The sequence below is a fragment of the Aquarana catesbeiana genome, linkage group LG13 (assembly GCF_042186555.1).
Source record: "Aquarana catesbeiana isolate 2022-GZ linkage group LG13, ASM4218655v1, whole genome shotgun sequence".
Lineage (NCBI taxonomy): Eukaryota > Metazoa > Chordata > Amphibia > Anura > Ranidae > Aquarana > Aquarana catesbeiana.
In genome coordinates, this window is record NC_133336.1 from 52,842,967 (window position 1) to 52,862,358 (window position 19,392).

Here is a 19,392-nt window from a genome sequence, read left to right on the forward strand (position 1 = left end):
TGCAGAGGAGACACCCTCTGGTACCAAATGCTACCTTAGGTTTGCTGGACAGTTTCCTGACATATTCCAGTCTTTTAAGCTCCTATGTAAATATCAGCACACAACTAGAGGGACCCCACACACGTCAGCTACCAGGCACTACTGCATTATAGGAATATGCATTTTAAAGTAGGCTAAACCAGCAAAAAAGCAAGGTAGTCTGGGTTTCCGATGGTAAGATATGGCGCCAGAGGTTGCCTGCATTATGGCTAAAGGCTTTTACTTTTCATGCACACATTGCATTCGGGCTTAAATTCTATCTCTTTGTTCCTGGGCTGGAAAATAATCTGGATATAGGTAAAAGGGCATTTTGTCTATACAATCAAACCAACTTAAATATTTCTGAACACACTGGTCCAGAAACATGGATCTTCTGAGTATGCATGGTGGAGAGAGGAAGAGACTAGGTTCCCTTGTAAAATATAGCGAGTGGCTAAAAAATACCCAAGACATCCTTGACTGGTCTGCTAGGAGGTGTTTAGCATATTATGCTGCTACAGACAGGCATGAGGGTTGTTACCCCAAGCCAAAACCGAGAAGCACCCTGGGGTCTTGCAACTGTTAAATGCCTGACTTAACAGATATGCCTTGTACACACGGTCAGACATTGATCGGACATTCCGACAACAAAATCCATGGATTTTTCCCGACGGATGTTGGCTCAAACTTGTCTTGCATACACAAGGTCACACAAAGTTATCAGAAAATCCGATCGTTCTAAACGCGGTGACGTAAAACACGTACGTCGGGACTATAAACGGGGCAGTAGCCAATAGCTTTTGTCTCTAAATTTATTCTGAGCATGCGTGGCACTTTGTGCGTCGGATTTGTGTACACACGATCGGAATTTCCGACAACAGATTTTGTTGGAAAATTTTATAGCCTGCTCTCAAACTTTGTGTGTCGGAAATTCCGATGGAAAATGTGTGATGGAGCCCACACACGGTCGGAATTTCCGACAACAGGGTCCTATCACACATTTTCCGTCGGAAAATCCGACCGTGTGTACGGGGCATAATACCACACATTTCCTCCCTGAGTGTCTAATTAAATCAAAAAAAGCCACTCAGTTAAGAGAAATGTAAACAACCACTGGCCTCTGTTACTCTAGCACAGGGTTGCCCAAACTTTTGAAGAGCAAGGGCCACTTAAGCAACTTGGTAACCGGTCACGGGCCACAGTGAGCGGAGTGGGCGGATGACAGGTCCGTGTCCACTTTGCATATTCAGAGCAGACACAGCCCACTCCACCCTATTGGTCCTCAGATCCGATCCACCCAGATGGAAGGGGATGGATCCCCTTCTGGGTTTTTTTGGGCAGATCGGAATGGAGGTAAGCAGGTGTAAATTTGGGGCATTTGGTATCACTCCACCTGTAACAGGAGTTGGCACTATACAGGAAGAATCGGCTTATGCGGCTCTGCTCCGCAGCCGCTTGCTTCCTCTACCACCGTCTGCATTCACAACACTGATGCACTGGGATGGCGGGTCGGCAACCGCAATCTGGGCTTGCCAATCTGCCATCCCAAAGCAGGAGGTCGCGGGCCACATCATAACGCTCAGCAGGCCACATGTGGCCCCTGGGCCACCGGTTGGGCACCCCTGCTCTAGCATATGGTTACATTCCTGGTTTTCATTATGGAAGGCAGAATAAGTGTAAAGTTGGGACATTGTTTGCAGAGACACTGCTGCTTCCAGAGTTCATGCTCAACTTTGCTTGATGTTCACAACCCAAAAAAATCAAAACGAGGGCACACTTTTTTGCCTTGTTAAAAAATAAATAAATAAGAAATAATATAGGAAAAACCTGCAGAATGACAGCTACATTTATTTAATCACAATATCAAAATATAAAAAAACAGGAGACCTGATCAGAGCAATGTATTGCAGTCATGCATGAAAAGATAACATCACTTTTGTCGAGATAAACATGATTGTAAGTTGTTGCTGCTGATACTGATAGATACTAATACTCCATCTTCCTACACCACATGAGCCAGATACAAAAAGTCAGTATTTCCTGGAATCTCCAGCTCTAATACCCCTTTGTAGGCACACTACAAATGCTGTATTGTCTAGAATATAAAATAAACCAAAAAAAAATCCATTAGGGCGCAAGAAGCCCTGCTTGGATTTTCTGCAGGTAGAAGGAGCTGGGAATAGATCTAGATATCTTCTCAACGGTGACCCAAAAAGATTTAACATGTTGGTGGGTAAGCTTGTGCACCCACTGATAAACCACCGAATGGCTTTGACAGACCAACCTTGGAAACCTAGTGAATTTTTCAGTCTGGGTTGTCTTGTGTAAATAATATTTGTTCTCAGAAGACCATCAAAAAGCAATGGGCTTCCAAGGTTGGAGGCAGGCAGGCACGCGCCCCCCCCCCCCCCCCCCCCAACAAAAAAACGCAAAAAACTGTGCCACAATGAGTGGTAATAACACAGCCATATCCAAACAGGTGCTTTCTAGTGGTATAGTGAGGAACCTTACCAAACAGGTGGGCATTGGGAAAGGTTACCCAATAGCTCTCTAAAAAGTGGCAACCCTCTTCTAATACTTCCTTTTCTCAGTCTGCCCAGGGGAAATGTTATAAAATGTTACACATTGAGAAATTCATGGAGGCAGCTGTGTCTATAGATTGCAGGGAGTATATGTATTCTACTCAATATACTACAGGCAACACTACAAAACTGTTTTCTCTTTTAGAAGTAATTTTACCCTCTGGTAAGTGAACCTTTGATATGGCTATTAGAGTTCAGCATTCATTGGAGAGATCAGAAACAATCTTGAACCATAAAGGCCTAATCTGTGTTTGCAGTTTCACACCTGTAGACACAAATGGCAAGAAGCCACAGAAACCAATGAGAATATTTAAAAATTGAAGGGTGATTGGTTACTGTGGCTTGCTGTGCAGTGTCCGCTCAATTTCTCAAGAAAAAAAAGCAAATATGGGAGAGTGTAGGCATGCAGGCTAGTATCAGCATAGGCTTTCAGGAATAGTTGGCCTGAAGCCTGTAAAGAATGCTACTGCTTGATTAGCAAGTCATTAGTTAGGTTGCAGTAAAATTTAAAGTGGCTGTAAACCTCAGACATGAAATATGAACAACGTTTATCCCGCTATAGTGTGTACTTGTCTCAATTAAAAGTACTAAGTGTCATTTTTGTCAGCTGCTTCTTTGCGCTGACATGTTTTCCTGATATCAAGAGAAAAATGGTGACAGGGGAGGGACCTCCAGCAGATTACCAGCCTCAGCTCTGTTCCTGTGTAGACAACAATAAGTTGTCGGAGTTCTCCTCACGGAACTCTCATGCCGCGTACACACGAGCGGAATTTCCGACAGAAAGAGTCCGATGGGAGCTTTCCATCGTATATTCCAACCGTGCGTATGCCCCATCGGACTTTTTCTGTCGAAAATTCAGACGGACTTAGATAGAGAACATGTTCTATATTTTTCCGTCGGAACAAATTACTATTGGAAAAACCGCTCATCTGTATGCTGTTCCAACGCACCAAAAACGATGCATGCGCTGAAGTACGAGACGGAAGCTATTGGCTACTGGCTATTGAACTTCAGTTTTCTAGTCCAGTCGTATGTCACTGCCTTCTGGATGGTCGGAATTTGGTGTGACTGTGTGTATGCAAGACAGCTTAAGCGGAATTCCGTCGGAACTCCGTCAGAAAAACCTTTAGAGTTTATTCCGACGGCAAAACCAGTCGTGTGTACAGGGCATCAGACAAGCTTTATAGTTCAGCATTTTGAACAAATGAAGAGAAGAGAGGACTGCATGTAGGAGGATTTGTTTCATCTCTGTGCATCACCTGAGGCCACTCACTTCACTGGGTATATGTAAGGGTTTACAACCACTTTAAAAGAGAATTGGTTTTGGAGTACATGGATTGGAGGTGAGAAATATCTATTTGGAAAGCAATTAATCACAGGGCTGACAACATGCGGACAGGCACACTCCCCTCATCCTCTGACCTTCTGTGATGCATTGGCTCTCCAGCAGACTGGTGTATGTGTGAATATCTTTGTACATCAAAGCAGCGTGTGCAGTGAAAAAAGAAAAGTCATTGAGCATACTATAAATTCATGAAAACACAGTTAATTGAAAAAGAAATTCATGTTATTGTTAGGAAAAGCTACAGTAATAAAGACGATGACTAAAAAAAAAAAAAAATTAAAGGTAAAAACAACTTAACATTGTGTTATCGTGTGAATAGAAATGCAGTAAAGAGTACCAGGATTATTTAATAAAGCAAAGAACACAGCGGCAGTAATCCTCAGCTGCTGAATCAGAAGTCACATTTCACAGATATGGCCATAATAAACTGAAATTGGACCGGCTGTCATGGTTTATTGCACTATGCACGTCATCAATGCAGAGTCTTAAACATCAATGTCCACACATTTTTAAAGGTGCAATCTCTAGGGCTGTCATCCTTATCCATACTTCACTACTTCGTGAACCACTGACTTGAACTAGTATACAGGTCAGCTGTCCTGATAATTTTCTGTCTGCATCCTTGTCTCGCATCAGTCAGTGACACACCAAGTAGAGAACAAGGATAAGAGTGAAGCCGAACTTTGCATCTTCCACAGGTCAGCAATAGCAGTTCATATTTTTCTCTCTAAACAGATTCCAAAAAAAACAAAAAAAAATAAAAAAATAAAAAAAACACAACAAGCATATGTATTACATATTCACAACTGGGAAGAGTTGTTCTGCTGAATCCTTCTCCATTCCTTTTCCTTTGTTGAGAAACTTTTACTTGCCAATAGCACTGTTAGGCCTCGTACACACGGTCCGATTGTTGGACGACCGAGTGTCTGATTTTTGTCAAAAGCACGTGTGCAGGATTTTGTCTAGCATACTATCCGCAAATTGTCATTTAACAAACATGAACGTAGTGACGTACTATGAGAGTATAAGGAGGAAGTTCATTTCTCAAGCGCCACCCTTCGGGCCCCTTCTGCTAACTGCGTGTTAGTAGAAGTTTGGCGAGCGTTGATTTGCGATATTCGGAGCGTACAAAACAAATGGCTTTTAAAATACGTTTGGCATAACTACATCAGTATTGCCAGCAAAGCAGCTAAATTATTATCTCATTAGGCTGGATTCACACCTATGCAGTTTTAGTGCTTTTTGCATTTTGCAGATTTGCACTACAGTCCATTTAACATGGTTTCCTATGGAACACGTTCTGTAGTGCAAATCTGAAAAATGCAAAAAGCACTAAAAATGCATAGGTATGAATCAGGCCTTAAAGAAGATGACAATGTGCGCTGCATTTCGACATTTCATCAATTGCTGCGTCACGAATGTTAATTCTAGATTACGAACGGTAGTTTACAAGACCGAACTCTTCCCAGTCGTTCCTTGATTCTGAGCATGCGTGTTTCTACTTGTGTGACGATTTCTGTACTGACCATCCGTAAATCAGATGTTGAGTTCACATCCGACAAAAATTTTTATAGCCTGCACAGCCAGCTTTTGTCTGACGAAAAAGTCAAATCGGTTGTTGAAAGCATCATACTAACGATCTGAAAATCCGCAGACCGCTCATCTTACGAGTTTTCCCTTTCGGTTTTCGTATCGTGTGTACGAGGCCTAAGTGACATCTTCAGGATAGTGGAACTCAATTTGGTGGATTGCTTTGATGTAAGACTATGTGCTTATCCATCATTATACAACCAATAAGGACTGCTTAAAGAAGAAGTAAACTCCCATCTCTGACTTTTACCTATAGGTAAGCCTATAATAAGCACCATATGCACCATTTAGGAGATATTTATTGTACATGCAGCCAGTGACAACCCTGGCACATGCGCTCTTAAGGAACGGCCACCTGGGCTGTTCCTTCAGAGCCCTGTGCCGTAAATGGCGGCTCCCTCGCACATGCGCAGGAGTGACGTCATCACGGCTCCGGCCAGTCACAGAGCCGGAGTCCGCGAACCCGGCAGCAAGACAGGTGAAGATGGGAGTGCCTGTAGCTCCGACATCTCGGCGCCGGTAGGGCTTTGTTTTAAGGAAAGTTGAACATAATGTGCTAGTATGCGTTGCATACTAGCACATTATGACATTACCTTGGAGGGTACAAACAAAAAAACAAAAACAAAATAAATAAATAATAATAAAAAAAAAAAAAAACCCCACACCATGTCCAGCTGTATACAACCGCTTTAAAATTGTTTTAGGTTTATGTTATGATCATTTTTTTTCCTGAGCGCTTTAAAATTAGTGTTAGGGACTAGAAAGGTAGATTGCTTTGTGGAGGGTTTTTCCATTAATATCATATTTCGGGAATTGACACTACACCCCTACACTGTTGATAGCTGGAAATGTCACGACTCTCAAGCTTGCTTCATATGCCAGTGCATGGAAACTCAGGTGTGGGCAGGAAAGGGCCTTCCTATGCTTCCCACACAGACCTGACTGCAAATACCCAGCTGTACTCATGATCTCAGCACTTTAATAAAAAAATAAATAAATATTATATATATATATATATATATATATATATATATATATATATATATATATATATATATATATATATATATATATATATATATATATATATATATATAGTCCTGGGATTTCCCTGCTCTGACACATTTCACCCTAGTATGAAGCACATCAGAACGGGAAAGGCCAAGGCCACACTTTTTATGCGAGTAACAAAGTTTTGAAATGCTAAGATCATTGGTGTGTTGTCAGTCTTTTGCAGTATCTTACACTATTGGTGACTGTTTTGTCTAGCAATTCTACACACAGCCACAAACTTTTTTTTTTTTTTTTGATGTGAGAAAATAACCAATCTCACACCAGATAGCTGGGAGTTGAAAAAAATATGTTTTTAATAACTCCTTACCTCCAGGATTAAACCCTTCAGTGAGTATCTGAACAGCTGAAATTCGGGCAACTTCTATTTCATAATGGTTCTCTCCATCAAGAAACAAATATCTACAGTCAAAAGGAAAAACATAGTTATTTAGTCCAAACACAAAATAAACACTATGGGGTTGATTTACTAAAAATGAAGAACGCTAAATCTGGTGCAACTGTGTATGGTAGCCAATAGGCTAACTTCAGCTTGTTCAATTAAAGGGGCTGTAAAAAGGTTCGTGTTTTTTAGGATGCATGAAGGTGAAAAACCACCTGGCAGTGACCAACCCTCGAACTTGTCCCACGGGGATGCGCCGTCTCTTGGCTAGGGGGGGTCTCGGCTGTTGATTGGATAAATTGATAGCAGCGCAGCCATTGGCACCCGCTGCTGTCAATCAAATCCAATGACCCAGCCGCCGGGGGGTGGGGCAGAGTCCCGCATTCGGCGTCTATGGACGCCAAATGCTGGACTCAGGAGCGCGCCTGCAAGGCAAATCCCCCGAGAGAGCGCTTCTCCCAGGGGGTTATCTGATGCGGGGAGGAGCCGAGAGAGCCGCCGAGGGACCACTCTGTGCAAAACTAGCTGCACAGCGGAGGCAAGTATGACATGTTTGTTTTTTTTTAAATAACAAAGGAACCTTTAGTATCACTTTAAGCTTTGACAAAAAAAAAAAAAAAGAAAACCCACAAACCTGGAAGCGGATTGGTTTCTATGCACGGCTGCACCAGGAATTTGCACTCACCAGTTTTAGTTAGAGATGTACTAAGGATTCAGTGTAGGAAAGCAAGGGCAAATAAAAGGAAACCTGTACTGTACTCATAAGTAGTGGGCCTAAATAAATGTAAACAGCACATTGTTAAAAGATAATCTCTAATTTATGTTCGCTTAAAAATAAAAACAAACACAAAAATATAATGTATTAAAAAAATAAATAAGTGTCCATTAATAAATAAATTAGTGTTCAAATAATCCACAAGTCCCTATTATAATCCTCTAGTGCAAACATTTACAAAACAATTTGATATCTGTGCACTTCCTTCAAGGTGCTTATTTCTGTACCCATAAACCATGTCACCACCCGTGTGAAAAGCAAACTCACCGACTCCAACTGACCTCTTAAACAAATAAGTAGGTTAAATATCTTTAAGGGAGTGTTGTATGTATTTATTAGATTATATTTTTGATTTTTTTTTTGTTTTTTTTTTGTTTTTTTTTTTTTAATAATGGTTTAGTAGGCTTTTGATATAATTTGGAGCACGGAATATTTATAGTTTATTAGATGTAGCTGAAACTGACCAAAAGACGCACAGGACTCCTGTGCAATTCGCACAGCAGAGATGTGTGAACCAGCTCCATAGAGAGCCGGTCACAATCTCCTGCTATGCGATTTGGATGAGAGTAAAACCGCATCCAATTTGCAAAGGTGTGAACCCAGCCTAAAGTCACAACTCCTGAGCAGCATACTTTCTCTGGGTCCATGATTCTGTATCTACAGTGCATATGCACTGTATCCGCATGATAACCAGGCAACTAGCATTTTTTCAGAATGGTATCCTTTATATGTTGCTCAGAAAATGCTTCCTATAAAAAGGAGTTTCCTTTTTTAAAGCATAACAGTGTAAAAGCTCTTTTTCCCTAAGCCATTTTTATTGGAAGAGTTCCATCTCAAACCCTTGCTGCTCTGTTAACGGATAATCGCTCTGCAACCTTCAGTATTTCACAAACTGTCCCTCTGTGGCTTGAGAGACTGATACCTATAAATTAGTCTACATGAAAAGTGTTGTCCTTGGCAAAATTTGATTTTGCCTGGCTGCAAAAGGGCAAACCACTGTTAACCTTGCTACAAAGGTCAAAATAAACTGACTAATTAGTGACCAGCCTACCAGATTTGCAGTGAGTAGATTGGTTTTAAAAGGAGAAGTGCACCTTTAGTAACATGTTACATATTACTAATTGAGCAGCCCCTGTGCTGCACCCACTTCTGTTCAACTGCAGCGGTCACATGCAAATTGAAATTCATCTGGTCCCTGCTGAACAGGCCAAATATCGATCCATCTATGGCCCCCTTTATAGTCACATGCCCCCCACAGTGTTAACACAGGAAGAAAACTATAAGCAAATGTTCATAATTACAGATGGCATTGACTTTACCTGTGGTTGTTGGAAAGTCGACACACAACTGTTTCAGACTTCTCTGAGGATCCCCGGGTTATATCAAATGTAGCACCTGGAGACACAGGAGGGGAGTAAAGAAATATGTCAAACTATTGAAATGGTTGGATGTTTTTGGGGGTCTTTGATTTCTTTGCTTCATTACTTTTTCACTAGTTAACTTTTTATTTTTCACAAACTATTAGATTATACAGACTTGTCATTCAGATTACCCCAGTTATTTCCTACCATTTGGTGATTCTATGTTGTGCTTTTTAACAATGATGTTCAAGTTTTCCTCTGTACAATCCCATAGCTGCCAGCTCTTTAAATATTTGAGTAAACAGCAGCCAGTAGGAAGGATAAAGTGTTACTAAACCAAGGAGCCTGCATTCACTATATCTGGTCTCCCACAGTACACAGAAGATGGACATGCAATTATTATAAAAAAATATAAATTGCTAAATACCTTTTCTCATCAGCAGTATATAGCAGTCTTGTGACTTCTATCAATGTCTGGTTAAAGCTTGTAGGAGGAGTTTTCATGCTGCTCTCACTGTCCTAGAACACTGCAAGACTCCTAACCCTCTGTTTGGGCAGTGCTAATTGGCCCTGTGCTGATCACATGCACCCTCCCAAGTTAAAAAAAAAAAAAAAAAAACTCTCTAGCAATACACACCAAACTGAGCATGTGCAGCTTGTCCCCCACCTTCTGTATTATCCGGAGAGGAGTTGGAGACAATGGAAGAAGGGGAGGATCGGAGAAGACAAAATCAAACAGCCTTTTTACACAATACAGAGGATTAACTCCTTAGGTTCCGCAGTGAGTATAACAAACATGATTTACTGCATATACAGACTGATTTTACTGTTGTGGGTTTAGGAACTTTAACTACTTAAGGACCGCCTACCGCAGATATACTGCGTCAGATCTATCCCATAGTTTGTAGAGGCTATAACTTTTATGCAAAGCAATCAATATACGCTTATTGTGATTTTTTTTTTTTTTTTTTTACCAAAAATATGTAGCAGAATACATATTGGCCTAAACTGATGAAGAAAGGTCGATTTTTTTTTTTTATAGCAGAAAGTAAAAAAAAGGGTTTTTTTTTTGTTTTTTTAATATTTTAGGTTCTGGTCAATTGAGAGACTGATTAAATATTGGGACGTTTCTGAGCGCAGGTTTTTTAGATGGGTTTAACCTGCCCAGGGGGGGGGGCAATGTACTGCTAGCTGCTGGGGATTGTATAGGATACAAATGAATTGTTACTACAGGTAGTTATACAGTAAAGTGCTAACACTTTACATCTATTTGTACATTCATATCAGTCCTTGCCTTCAAAGTGCTTACAATCTAAGGTCACCCTCTCACGCATACATACACATGCCAGGGCCAAAATTAGACAGGAGACAACTAGCTACCAATAAGGTCTTTGGAGTGTGGGGAGGAAACTGGACTACCATGTAAGTACAGGGAGAACAGGCAAACTTCATGCAAGCAGTGTCCTCCTGGTTGGATTCAAACCAGGGACCCTAGTGCTGGAAGGCAGAAATACTAACCACTAAGCTAATGTGCTGCCCAATCGTTTGTTCAAATCATATTACATATTTCTGGAAAATGTTGGGTCCTGTCACATCGGAGTGACTCAATCACGTGATTCTGCCCATGATTTTGGACTAAAAACTCTCCAAAATGCACAACACGTGTTTGGAAGCCATTTGTTGTTGATGGTACTCTAAATGCAAATTATAGTATAGAAATAGTTTTGTCAAGCAACAAAAACGCCCCCCCCCAGAAGAAGAAGGGTACAGGAGGTCCTTTGGTGCATTTTTGCAGTGTAGAGCAGCCCATTCAAGGGAATGGGCTGCCCTACATGCTGCGCCAAAAAAAAAAAAAAAAAAAAAAAAAAAAAAAAAAAAAAACGGGGGGGGTGTGATGTTCCTGTGTTGCGAATGTAACCTAAGAAAAAGAGCGGATGAATTTGATGCTGGTGCAGAAGTGCTGTATAATAGATTATATTTTTACCGCTTCCTCATAAGTACAAGAGCTCGCCTACTTACCATTCATCAGCACTTTAAGCTGTCGATCGTAGAACTCCATCTCTTTTTGTGAAATGATGGAGCATTCCCCGCACTGGCGCACCGGATCCACAAAACACATGCGGGGCAGAGGCACTTTCTTGCTGCAGCATTTGTCACAGAAACATTTACCACATCTACGGCAGTGATGCTAGAGGAGAGATGAGAACAAAGCAATTCACTGAGCACTATGGAACTAAATAAGCATATCTAGATTACAGAAGAGTCAAAGACGGCACCCCCATTATTCCAGGCCACAGAAAGATTCAAGATTCCTATACCCAAGACCCCTTTCACACTGGGGCAGTTTTCAGGCACTTTAGCAGTGGAAATGGCCTCTGCCAAGCGCCTGAAAACCGCCTCCTATTCATTCAAGTATGACTTTTCACAAGGGTATTTAGCGCTCCCAAAATGCCCTGCCCATTGGAATGAATGGGCAGCGATTTCAAATCGCCTGAAAAGCTCTGCGAAACAAGAGTTTTTAACCTTGTTTTGGGGTTAAAAGCACCCCGCTAGCGGCCGAACAGCGGTGCAAAAGCACAGCTAAAACGAGCGACGCTTGAGTGCCTGTGCTGTTAGCGCCCAGTGTGAAATAGGGTCTATGGCTAAGCTGCAGAAGCAGAAAGTCCTGATCCAATAGGCTGGTTTGTATGGGGGTGGTCCATTAGCTGCTGTGGAGAAAGGAAGGGAGCTTTTACAAATCAGATGGAGATGTGCCAAAATCACTGAGGATGGTCCACTCCAGAGTAAGCACTTTTTTCCTTTAATATGACAAACACTTCTCAGCAGAAGACCAAAGATGGGAATCAAGCCACTTTATTTCAATACAGGCCGGCATATCAGACGTCACTGCTTACCTTTCTGTTAATAAAGTCAAACTTTGCTTCACAATGCATACATCTCGGGCACTGAAAGACATAAAACCAAAGTGTTATTAATATGCAGAATGTACTGAGTGATCACACAGCCTTTTCACAAGGGAATGGCTTATTTTCAGCCCACACCCATCTGTTACACATTTACCATCAGTATTCATACACAAAGCCAGCACTCTTATGCTGGCCCATTAAAGCTGAACTCCAGCTTTCCCTTCAGTAACTTGTATGAACTTCTCTCTTGTAGTGAAATTGCTTACTCTGATTTCAGTGAACACTGAGCCTCTCAGAGTGCACATTAGAATGTGCAGTAAGGCTTGGTTCACACTGCTACAACGGCAAAGTCATACGGCTTTGCCTGCAACTTCTGACTTGGATGCTATTTAGGAGCCTGTACAAGGGCTGAAATCACACCCAAGTCGGACCAAAATAATGCAGGGAGCTGTTCTAAAGTCGGAGAGACTTGAGACTCATTTCCTATTTGGAGGATATCCAGCATCATCTAATCAGGGATGTCAAACTCAAATTCATCATTGGGCCACATCAACATTATGGTTGCCCTTAAAGGGCCGGTTGTATCTGTAATACTATATACATTTATTCAGGTCTTTTTTTTCCCCTCAGAGACTATGTGCAGGAACTCAGACCTTTCATTCAATGGATTTTAGTTCTGTTAATCACAGAGGGCTCAGCATCACGATGGCATTATCTTTTTTTTTTTTTTTTTTTTTTAAACACAGGTAATGTTTATTAAATGAACTGTATATTACACTTGGAAATACAAAAGTATACATCACAGACAGGAACACAGTAAAGCAGGGTATACAAGTTATGCTGGTACATTCTCAAAAGTATATCATAGGTAAGTAATCTTCTCATCTAAGTTGTTAATCTTTTACTTCAGTACAAGAGGAAAAACAGAGACAAACTAAGGCCCCTTTCACACTTATATGACTTGTCCCACAATTTTGTACTGCAAAATCGTATGACAAGTCATTCTCCATGATTTTCAATAACTGCCATTCATATTGGCATGACTAAGTCGTGCCGACTTCAAAGTAGTCCCTGCATTACTTTGGTCCAACTTCCATACGATTTGTACTCCATAGACCTCAATGTTAAACCCTCAAGTAGCATGCAAATCGTACCTGAATAATAGAGACACGATTTCAGCACTACTTTGTAAGCACAAGCTGGGAATGGTTAATGCCAAAGTTGTGGCAAAGTCGTACAAAGAAGTACTGCTCCCAAATCGCGGCAAAATCGCAGTAAAATCACGGAAAAATAGCGGCCACGAAATCGCAGTAAAATCGTGCGACTTTGAAGTCGTATAAGTGTGAAAGGGGCCTTAGTCAGCAAACTACATGTGAGTCAGTGTAGTCTATGCAAAAAATGAACTGGTCATACAGGAGCACCAACCTCAATCTCTAGGTTCCTATCACAAAAAAGAAAAAAGGGGGGGGAGAAGAGTCCCCACAGGAGAGCAATCTGATAATTGGCAGTCAGAACCAAGGGGAACCTGAGGGAAAAGGGAAAGAAGTTAGGGGGAAAGCAAGAGAATGAGGAAGGACTGGGCCTAATACCATTCTGCCGAGTCTGACGCCTCCATGTGCCAGAATCTCCTGTAATAAGGAGCGAGTTCAATCTGTCATCAGTTATTCTCCCAATAAAGATTTATATAGTGTAAGGTGTCTAGCTTCCACCCAAGCCGCCCATATTTTGTCAAACTTCTGGGGGCAGTTCCTACCCACGTAAGTGAGTTTGTACAATGGTAGTATCGCATTTACCTGGGCCCGCCATGCTTTTACTGTAGGAGGGTCAGGTAGCTTCCATCTGAACAAGATCTCTTTTCTGGCATAATAGGCTGTATAAAACACAAACAATTTGGTATGTTTAGTAGTTTCCAGATTATCTGTGATGCCCAGAAGAAACGCAAGCGGGTCTACATCTAGATGCAGTCCCGCCACTCCATTTATACCCGCCACTACTGCTCGCCAATAAGTCTGAAGGACTGGGCACGACCAAACTACATGAAAGAAAGTCCCCACCGACTGCCTGCACTTGGGACAAGTATCTTCCACTCCCAGATAAATAGTGGATAGCCTGCGTGGGGTATAGTACGCTCTATGCAGAAACTTCAGCTGCACGAACCTGTCTCTTGCCGAGATCATGAGTGGGATGCATTGCTGCAAACCCTCTGATCAATCCTCCTCAGTCAACTCCGGGATATCCAGTTGCCATGTAGTGAACAGTGGAAGCATTTTGGAGGTGTCCTTACATGTAAGTCTAAGGTATATAGAAGACAGTGTAGGATAGATGTCAGTAGCTGTGAGCAGGGATTCAACTGAGTGTGTAGTGAGGTCTATCCCGTTGGGGAACTGGGCTTTAGCAGCATGCCTAAGTTGCACAAACCTGAAGAACATCCGGGGGGGGGGGTTGATATTTACTTTTTAATTCTGTAAACTACAGGAGGCGACCATCCTTAAAAATATGACGTAATGTCCGGACCTGGTGCCTGGCCCAGACCTGCGGGTCTGGAACAGATTGGAAGTGCGGCAATGTGGAGTTACCCCACAGTGGTGTATACGGAGAGATGGCATTTCGTTCATTGAGGTATAGAGATACTTGTTGCCAAACATTCACCGTCGTTTTCATTGGTGTAGTAACTTGGGGACTGTATTTCGGACCTCTGTACACCAAGTTACTAAGTTCCGAGTAAGAACCCAGAATCGCTGCCTCTAGATTAACTGCTGGGTTGGTGAAGTCCTGAGTGAACCACCAACGCACAGACACCAACATCGCTGCCCAGTAATATTTCTTAAAATTTGGTAGGGTGAGGCCCCCTTCTGTGAGTGATAGCTGCAATGTGCGTTTAGCTACTCTGGGAGCCGCCCCCGCCAAGACAAAAGAGGTGATAGCTAGGTCTAATTTGACGAAGAAAGAGTGTGGGGTGGGGACTGGAGTATGACGGAAGGCATATATAAATTTAGGGAGAAAGGACATTTTGATTAGATTCACCCTCCCCACCGGGGTCAGTGGAAGTGTCTTCCACACCGAACAGTGCTGAATAAAGTGTTGCAGGATGGGGAGGACAATGTCAACCAGGTAGCTCTGTAGATATGTTTGTATCTGAATACCTAGATATTTGAATCGTGTACCCCTCTTGAGAGGGGGGGGCCTGTCGGTGCAGGGGCATCTGTCAGGGAGAACAGGAGCGATTTCTCCCAGTTCACCCTGACCCCGAAAAAAAAAACACATACCAAAATTGGTTAATAAACAGGGCTGCTCCCAGCGACTGCTGGTCGTTGTGGAGGTATAGGAGCATATCGTCCACGTATAACGAGACTTTTTCAGTTAGGGGAGGGAACGAAATGCCTCTCACCACCGCTGCAGCCCTGAGAAGCACTGCCAGCGGCTCGATCGCAAGGGCGAAAAGAGCCGGGGAGAGTGGGCAGCCCTGCCTGGTGCCTCGGTGGAGGGGAAATGAGGTCGATAGGACACAGTTTGTACGAACTCTGGCCGTTGGGTTTGAATATAAGAGGCGCAACACATTATAAATTTAGATCCTATTCCAAATTTATGCAATATAAGCCATAGATATTCCCACTCCACCGAGTCAAAGGCTTTTTCTGCATCCAGGGAGGCCACCACATTAGCCTCCCCATCAACAGCCAGGCTCGCAATCACAGTAAATAATCTACGCAAATTGATATCTGTTCACTTGCCCGGCATAAAGCCGGTCTGATCTCCGTGTATCAGAGACAGGATAACTGTGTTGAGCCAGGTTGACAAAACCTTTGCAAGGATTTTTGCATCCACGTTAAGGAGTGAAATGGGCCTGTACGAGGAGCAAAGTTCAGGGTCCTTGCCAGGCTTGGGAACCACCACAATAACAGCTCTGGACGTAGAAGGGGGCAGGGAGGCAGGGTCAAAGGAGGCAGGCAGTACTTCAAGTATCCTGGCGGCAAGTGTTTCAGCATGTGCCTTGTAGAATTCTACAGGGAACCCGTCATCTCCCGGGGTCGTCATTGTTTGCTCCCTAGACAGCCATGCTAGGAGTTGTCCGCTCGCCCTGCTCAAATATATGCTGTGCTTGGTGTAACAGCAGCTTCTTTTGTCGCCGTTACCCTAAGGAGTGCCATCTTGCGCACAGCACACCCATCCTATGGGTCTCATTTCTACTAGCAGTGTACTGAGCCACTAAGTCAGCAGCCCTACGCTCAGCCCGGAGTAGCGCCTCTCCAGTCTGACACCAGGCGCAACCTATGGCTTTCTAATAATGCTCTCTAGCGTGGTATTTAAAGTTCTCCCAACTAGAAGCGGGTGACGTAGCGGGCAGATTGGCAGTCCAAAATTTCTGCACAGCCAACTCTGCTCCTGGGACTATACGATCGTCAGAGACCCAGAACCGGGACAGTCGCCAGAGGCAGTCGGTGGGAGCTGGGTTCATGTTTAGTCTAAGAAGGATGGGGGAGTGGTCAGATATACCCCTAGGCAATTGGGAGATCCCTGTACCTTGGTAAGAATAGAGCTAAAGGCGAACACTAAGTCAATGCAAGACATTGCTCTGTAGGAGGCTGATTGACAGGCGTAGGATCTCAGGAGGGGATTCTTCCACCGCCAAACATCCGTGAGATCGAATGTGGACACCCATTTAGAAAGGGGAGTTAGCCGGAGTTAGCCTATCCACATTAGGACAGGGAGGCATGTTAAAATCCCCCACTAAGACCACATTGTCAGTAGAACAGCCTGCTATATATTTGGAGATTTTAAGACCAGCAGTGACGCCGGTGGAGGTATATAGAGCCCCACTACCACCATAGGCACATTTGCTATAACCGCATGGCGTACTACATATCTACCCTCAGGATCCAAGCGCAGGTCCAGCAGTGTAAAGGATAGGTTCTTGTGGATTAGTACACTAACCCCCCCGGCATATGGAGGAAAAGGTGGCGTTAGTGACCTACCCATGGTTTTTTAAGACTAAGGACCCGACCCCCAGTGAGGTGGGTCTCCTGTAGTATACAAATATCTGGACGGTGGAGTTTAATAAAATTGAAGACTAGTGAACGTTTTACCCGGGGGTTCATCCCCCAGACGTTCCATGATATTATCGTTATGAGGACCATGTCAGCTTTGGACAATGTGGGACAGCCTGCAGGAGGAGTGCACTCGAATCCCCAGGGAGGGGAATCCAACCCATCTTCCATAGCTCAGCAGGAATCATTGCATAAGTTAGTGACCGACAATATATACCAAGAAAACAGTACACTTTACATACCTGTGAATAACTAAGATAACTTTTCCCCTTTAAACTTAAACCTGCACACCCCCCCCAAACCAGAGCGTGCTTGTTCCCAAAAACTAAACATGGTCACCGACCAATTGGGGTCATGAACCAGAGGGCCAAAAGTAGGTAGCGCCCACTCAAAGGTCAGAGTCTGAAGAAGATGCCGCCATCAAGCGGGAATTTACAGAGTTCTTTTTCTCCCGGTTAAGACCGAGGCACATACTTGAGAAACTGTAAAGAAACAGGCCATATTTATAGTCAAAGGGGTCAATACATGGCAGTACCCGTTCAGTAGGCAAACTACAGGGACGGACAGTAGAGTATCCTCAGGGAGCAGTTAACAGGTAGCAGGTTGTTATCACCACTAGTGATGGGGCAGAATGTTCAGCCACTATGTGGACTCATTGGGAGGTAAAGAACTGGACACTCACCGTCCTGTACACAGAGCCGTGCAGGAAAGAGCATACTGTACCACATTCCCGCCATCTTGCGTGCCTTGTGGAGTATCAGGTCCCGGTCTCTGAAGTTTCGCAACCAAACTATAAATGTGCGGGGCGGAGCCCCTGGAGGACCACAGGCAGGTGGCATCCTGTGGGCCCTCTCAACGGCAAAGTATGGCAAGAAGGTCGCCTGTGGGAAAAGTGATCGAAGTAACCGCTCTGTGTAGGCAGACGTGTCAGAGCCCTCAGACCCCCTCAGGCAGTCCGATTATCCTCAGATTATTACGCCGGTTTCGGTTTTCAGAAACCTCGGCTCTCGCCTCCAGATGCTTCACTCTCACTTGCAGGGTATGAGGGGAAGCTGAGTGATCTCTGACCGTGTCCTCAGTGTCCCCCACACGGCGCTCCACCTCAGTAACCCACTGTCTCATCTTCTCAAAGTCCTGCCCGATGAGGCCAATTTCCAGCTGCACAGTGTCAATCTTAGTGGTGAGAGCAGAGAGCGAAGACTGACAGCCCGTGATGGCCTGCATCAAGACAGCGAAATTGCTCTGCTCCGTAGGAGCATGCTCCGGCCCTTCCGTCTGGGTCGCCATGCCTGTGCACTGCTTTCATGTGTGCGGCGGCACCTCCGGGACTAATCTGAGTATTTCTCAGGCTGTGATGCTCAAGGCGCCACCGGTTCCTTGTCCGCATCCACAGGGGGAGGTCAGCAAGTGCCCCAGACGATCAAGAAGGTTCTCAAGATGGAATAAAAGGATATATTCCCTGCGATGGCTGCAGAGCTTCTTGACTAAGCGTCCTGCACCGTCGCCATCTTGGTCACGCCCCACGATGGCATTATCTAGGGTGGTTTGCATAGTTATACTGTTGGCAAGGTTGAAAAAAAGACAAAAAAAGTCCATCAATTCCCACTCCTCCAGACTGACAATCTAAGGCATTTTGACATCTGCATAAACTTGCAGCAGGGCCGAGGGCTCTTAAAGTGTTACTAAACCCAGGACCCTGCATTCACTACATCTGGTCTCCCACAGTACACAGAACATGTAAATACAATAATTTTAGTAAATATAAAACTAAATACCTTTTCTCTTCAGCAGTATATAGCAGTCTTGTGACTTGTATCAGTTCCTGGTTAAAGCTTGTAGGAGGAGTTTTCATACTGCACTGAGCTGTCCTATCAGGATTCAGGACCCCTGACCCTCTGTCTTGACAGCTGTGATTGGCTCTGTGCTGATCACATGCACCCTCTCTAGCAATACACACCAAACTGAGCATGTGCAGCCTGACTCCATAGACTCTTTGTCATCAGGGGACAGTGGAACTCCTGGATCAAACAGCCTTTTTACACAATGCAGAGGATTAATCCCTTAGGTTCCACAGCGAGTATAACAAGAATGCTTTCCTGCATATACTGACTGATTTTACTGTTGTGGGTTTAGTAACACTTTAAGAGGGGTAGTGGGGCAGGGTGATGGGATGTTTTCAGGAAAATTTGAGCACAAAGACCTAGTGATGAAATCATTGGAACAAAATTAGGTATGCAATGAAAAAAACAGAAGTGTTTAATTTGTAAATATTCATTGGCATGTTAAGGGAAGAGGGTGGAACCAGGGAAGGCAAAAT

The 19,392-nt window shown here is 43.6% G+C and overlaps 1 protein-coding gene across 2 annotated transcripts in view; it reads right to left on the bottom strand.

The window, feature by feature from the left end:
* ZFYVE21 (zinc finger FYVE-type containing 21) overlaps window positions 1-19,392 on the bottom strand; it is a 65,521-nt gene that overhangs the window by 16,385 nt on the left and 29,744 nt on the right. The window contains exons 2-6 of one of the 2 annotated variants that reach the window (XM_073609868.1): window positions 12,019-12,069; window positions 11,144-11,312; window positions 9,083-9,158; window positions 6,917-7,008; window positions 4,023-4,070 (exon numbers count right to left, since the gene is read on the bottom strand). In XM_073609868.1, coding sequence (XP_073465969.1) covers window positions 4,023-4,070; window positions 6,917-7,008; window positions 9,083-9,158; window positions 11,144-11,312; window positions 12,019-12,069 — 436 coding nt within the window. The remainder of the gene's footprint in view (window positions 1-4,022; window positions 4,071-6,916; window positions 7,009-9,082; window positions 9,159-11,143; window positions 11,313-12,018; window positions 12,070-19,392) is intronic. The other variant, XM_073609869.1, reaches the window with a different exon arrangement.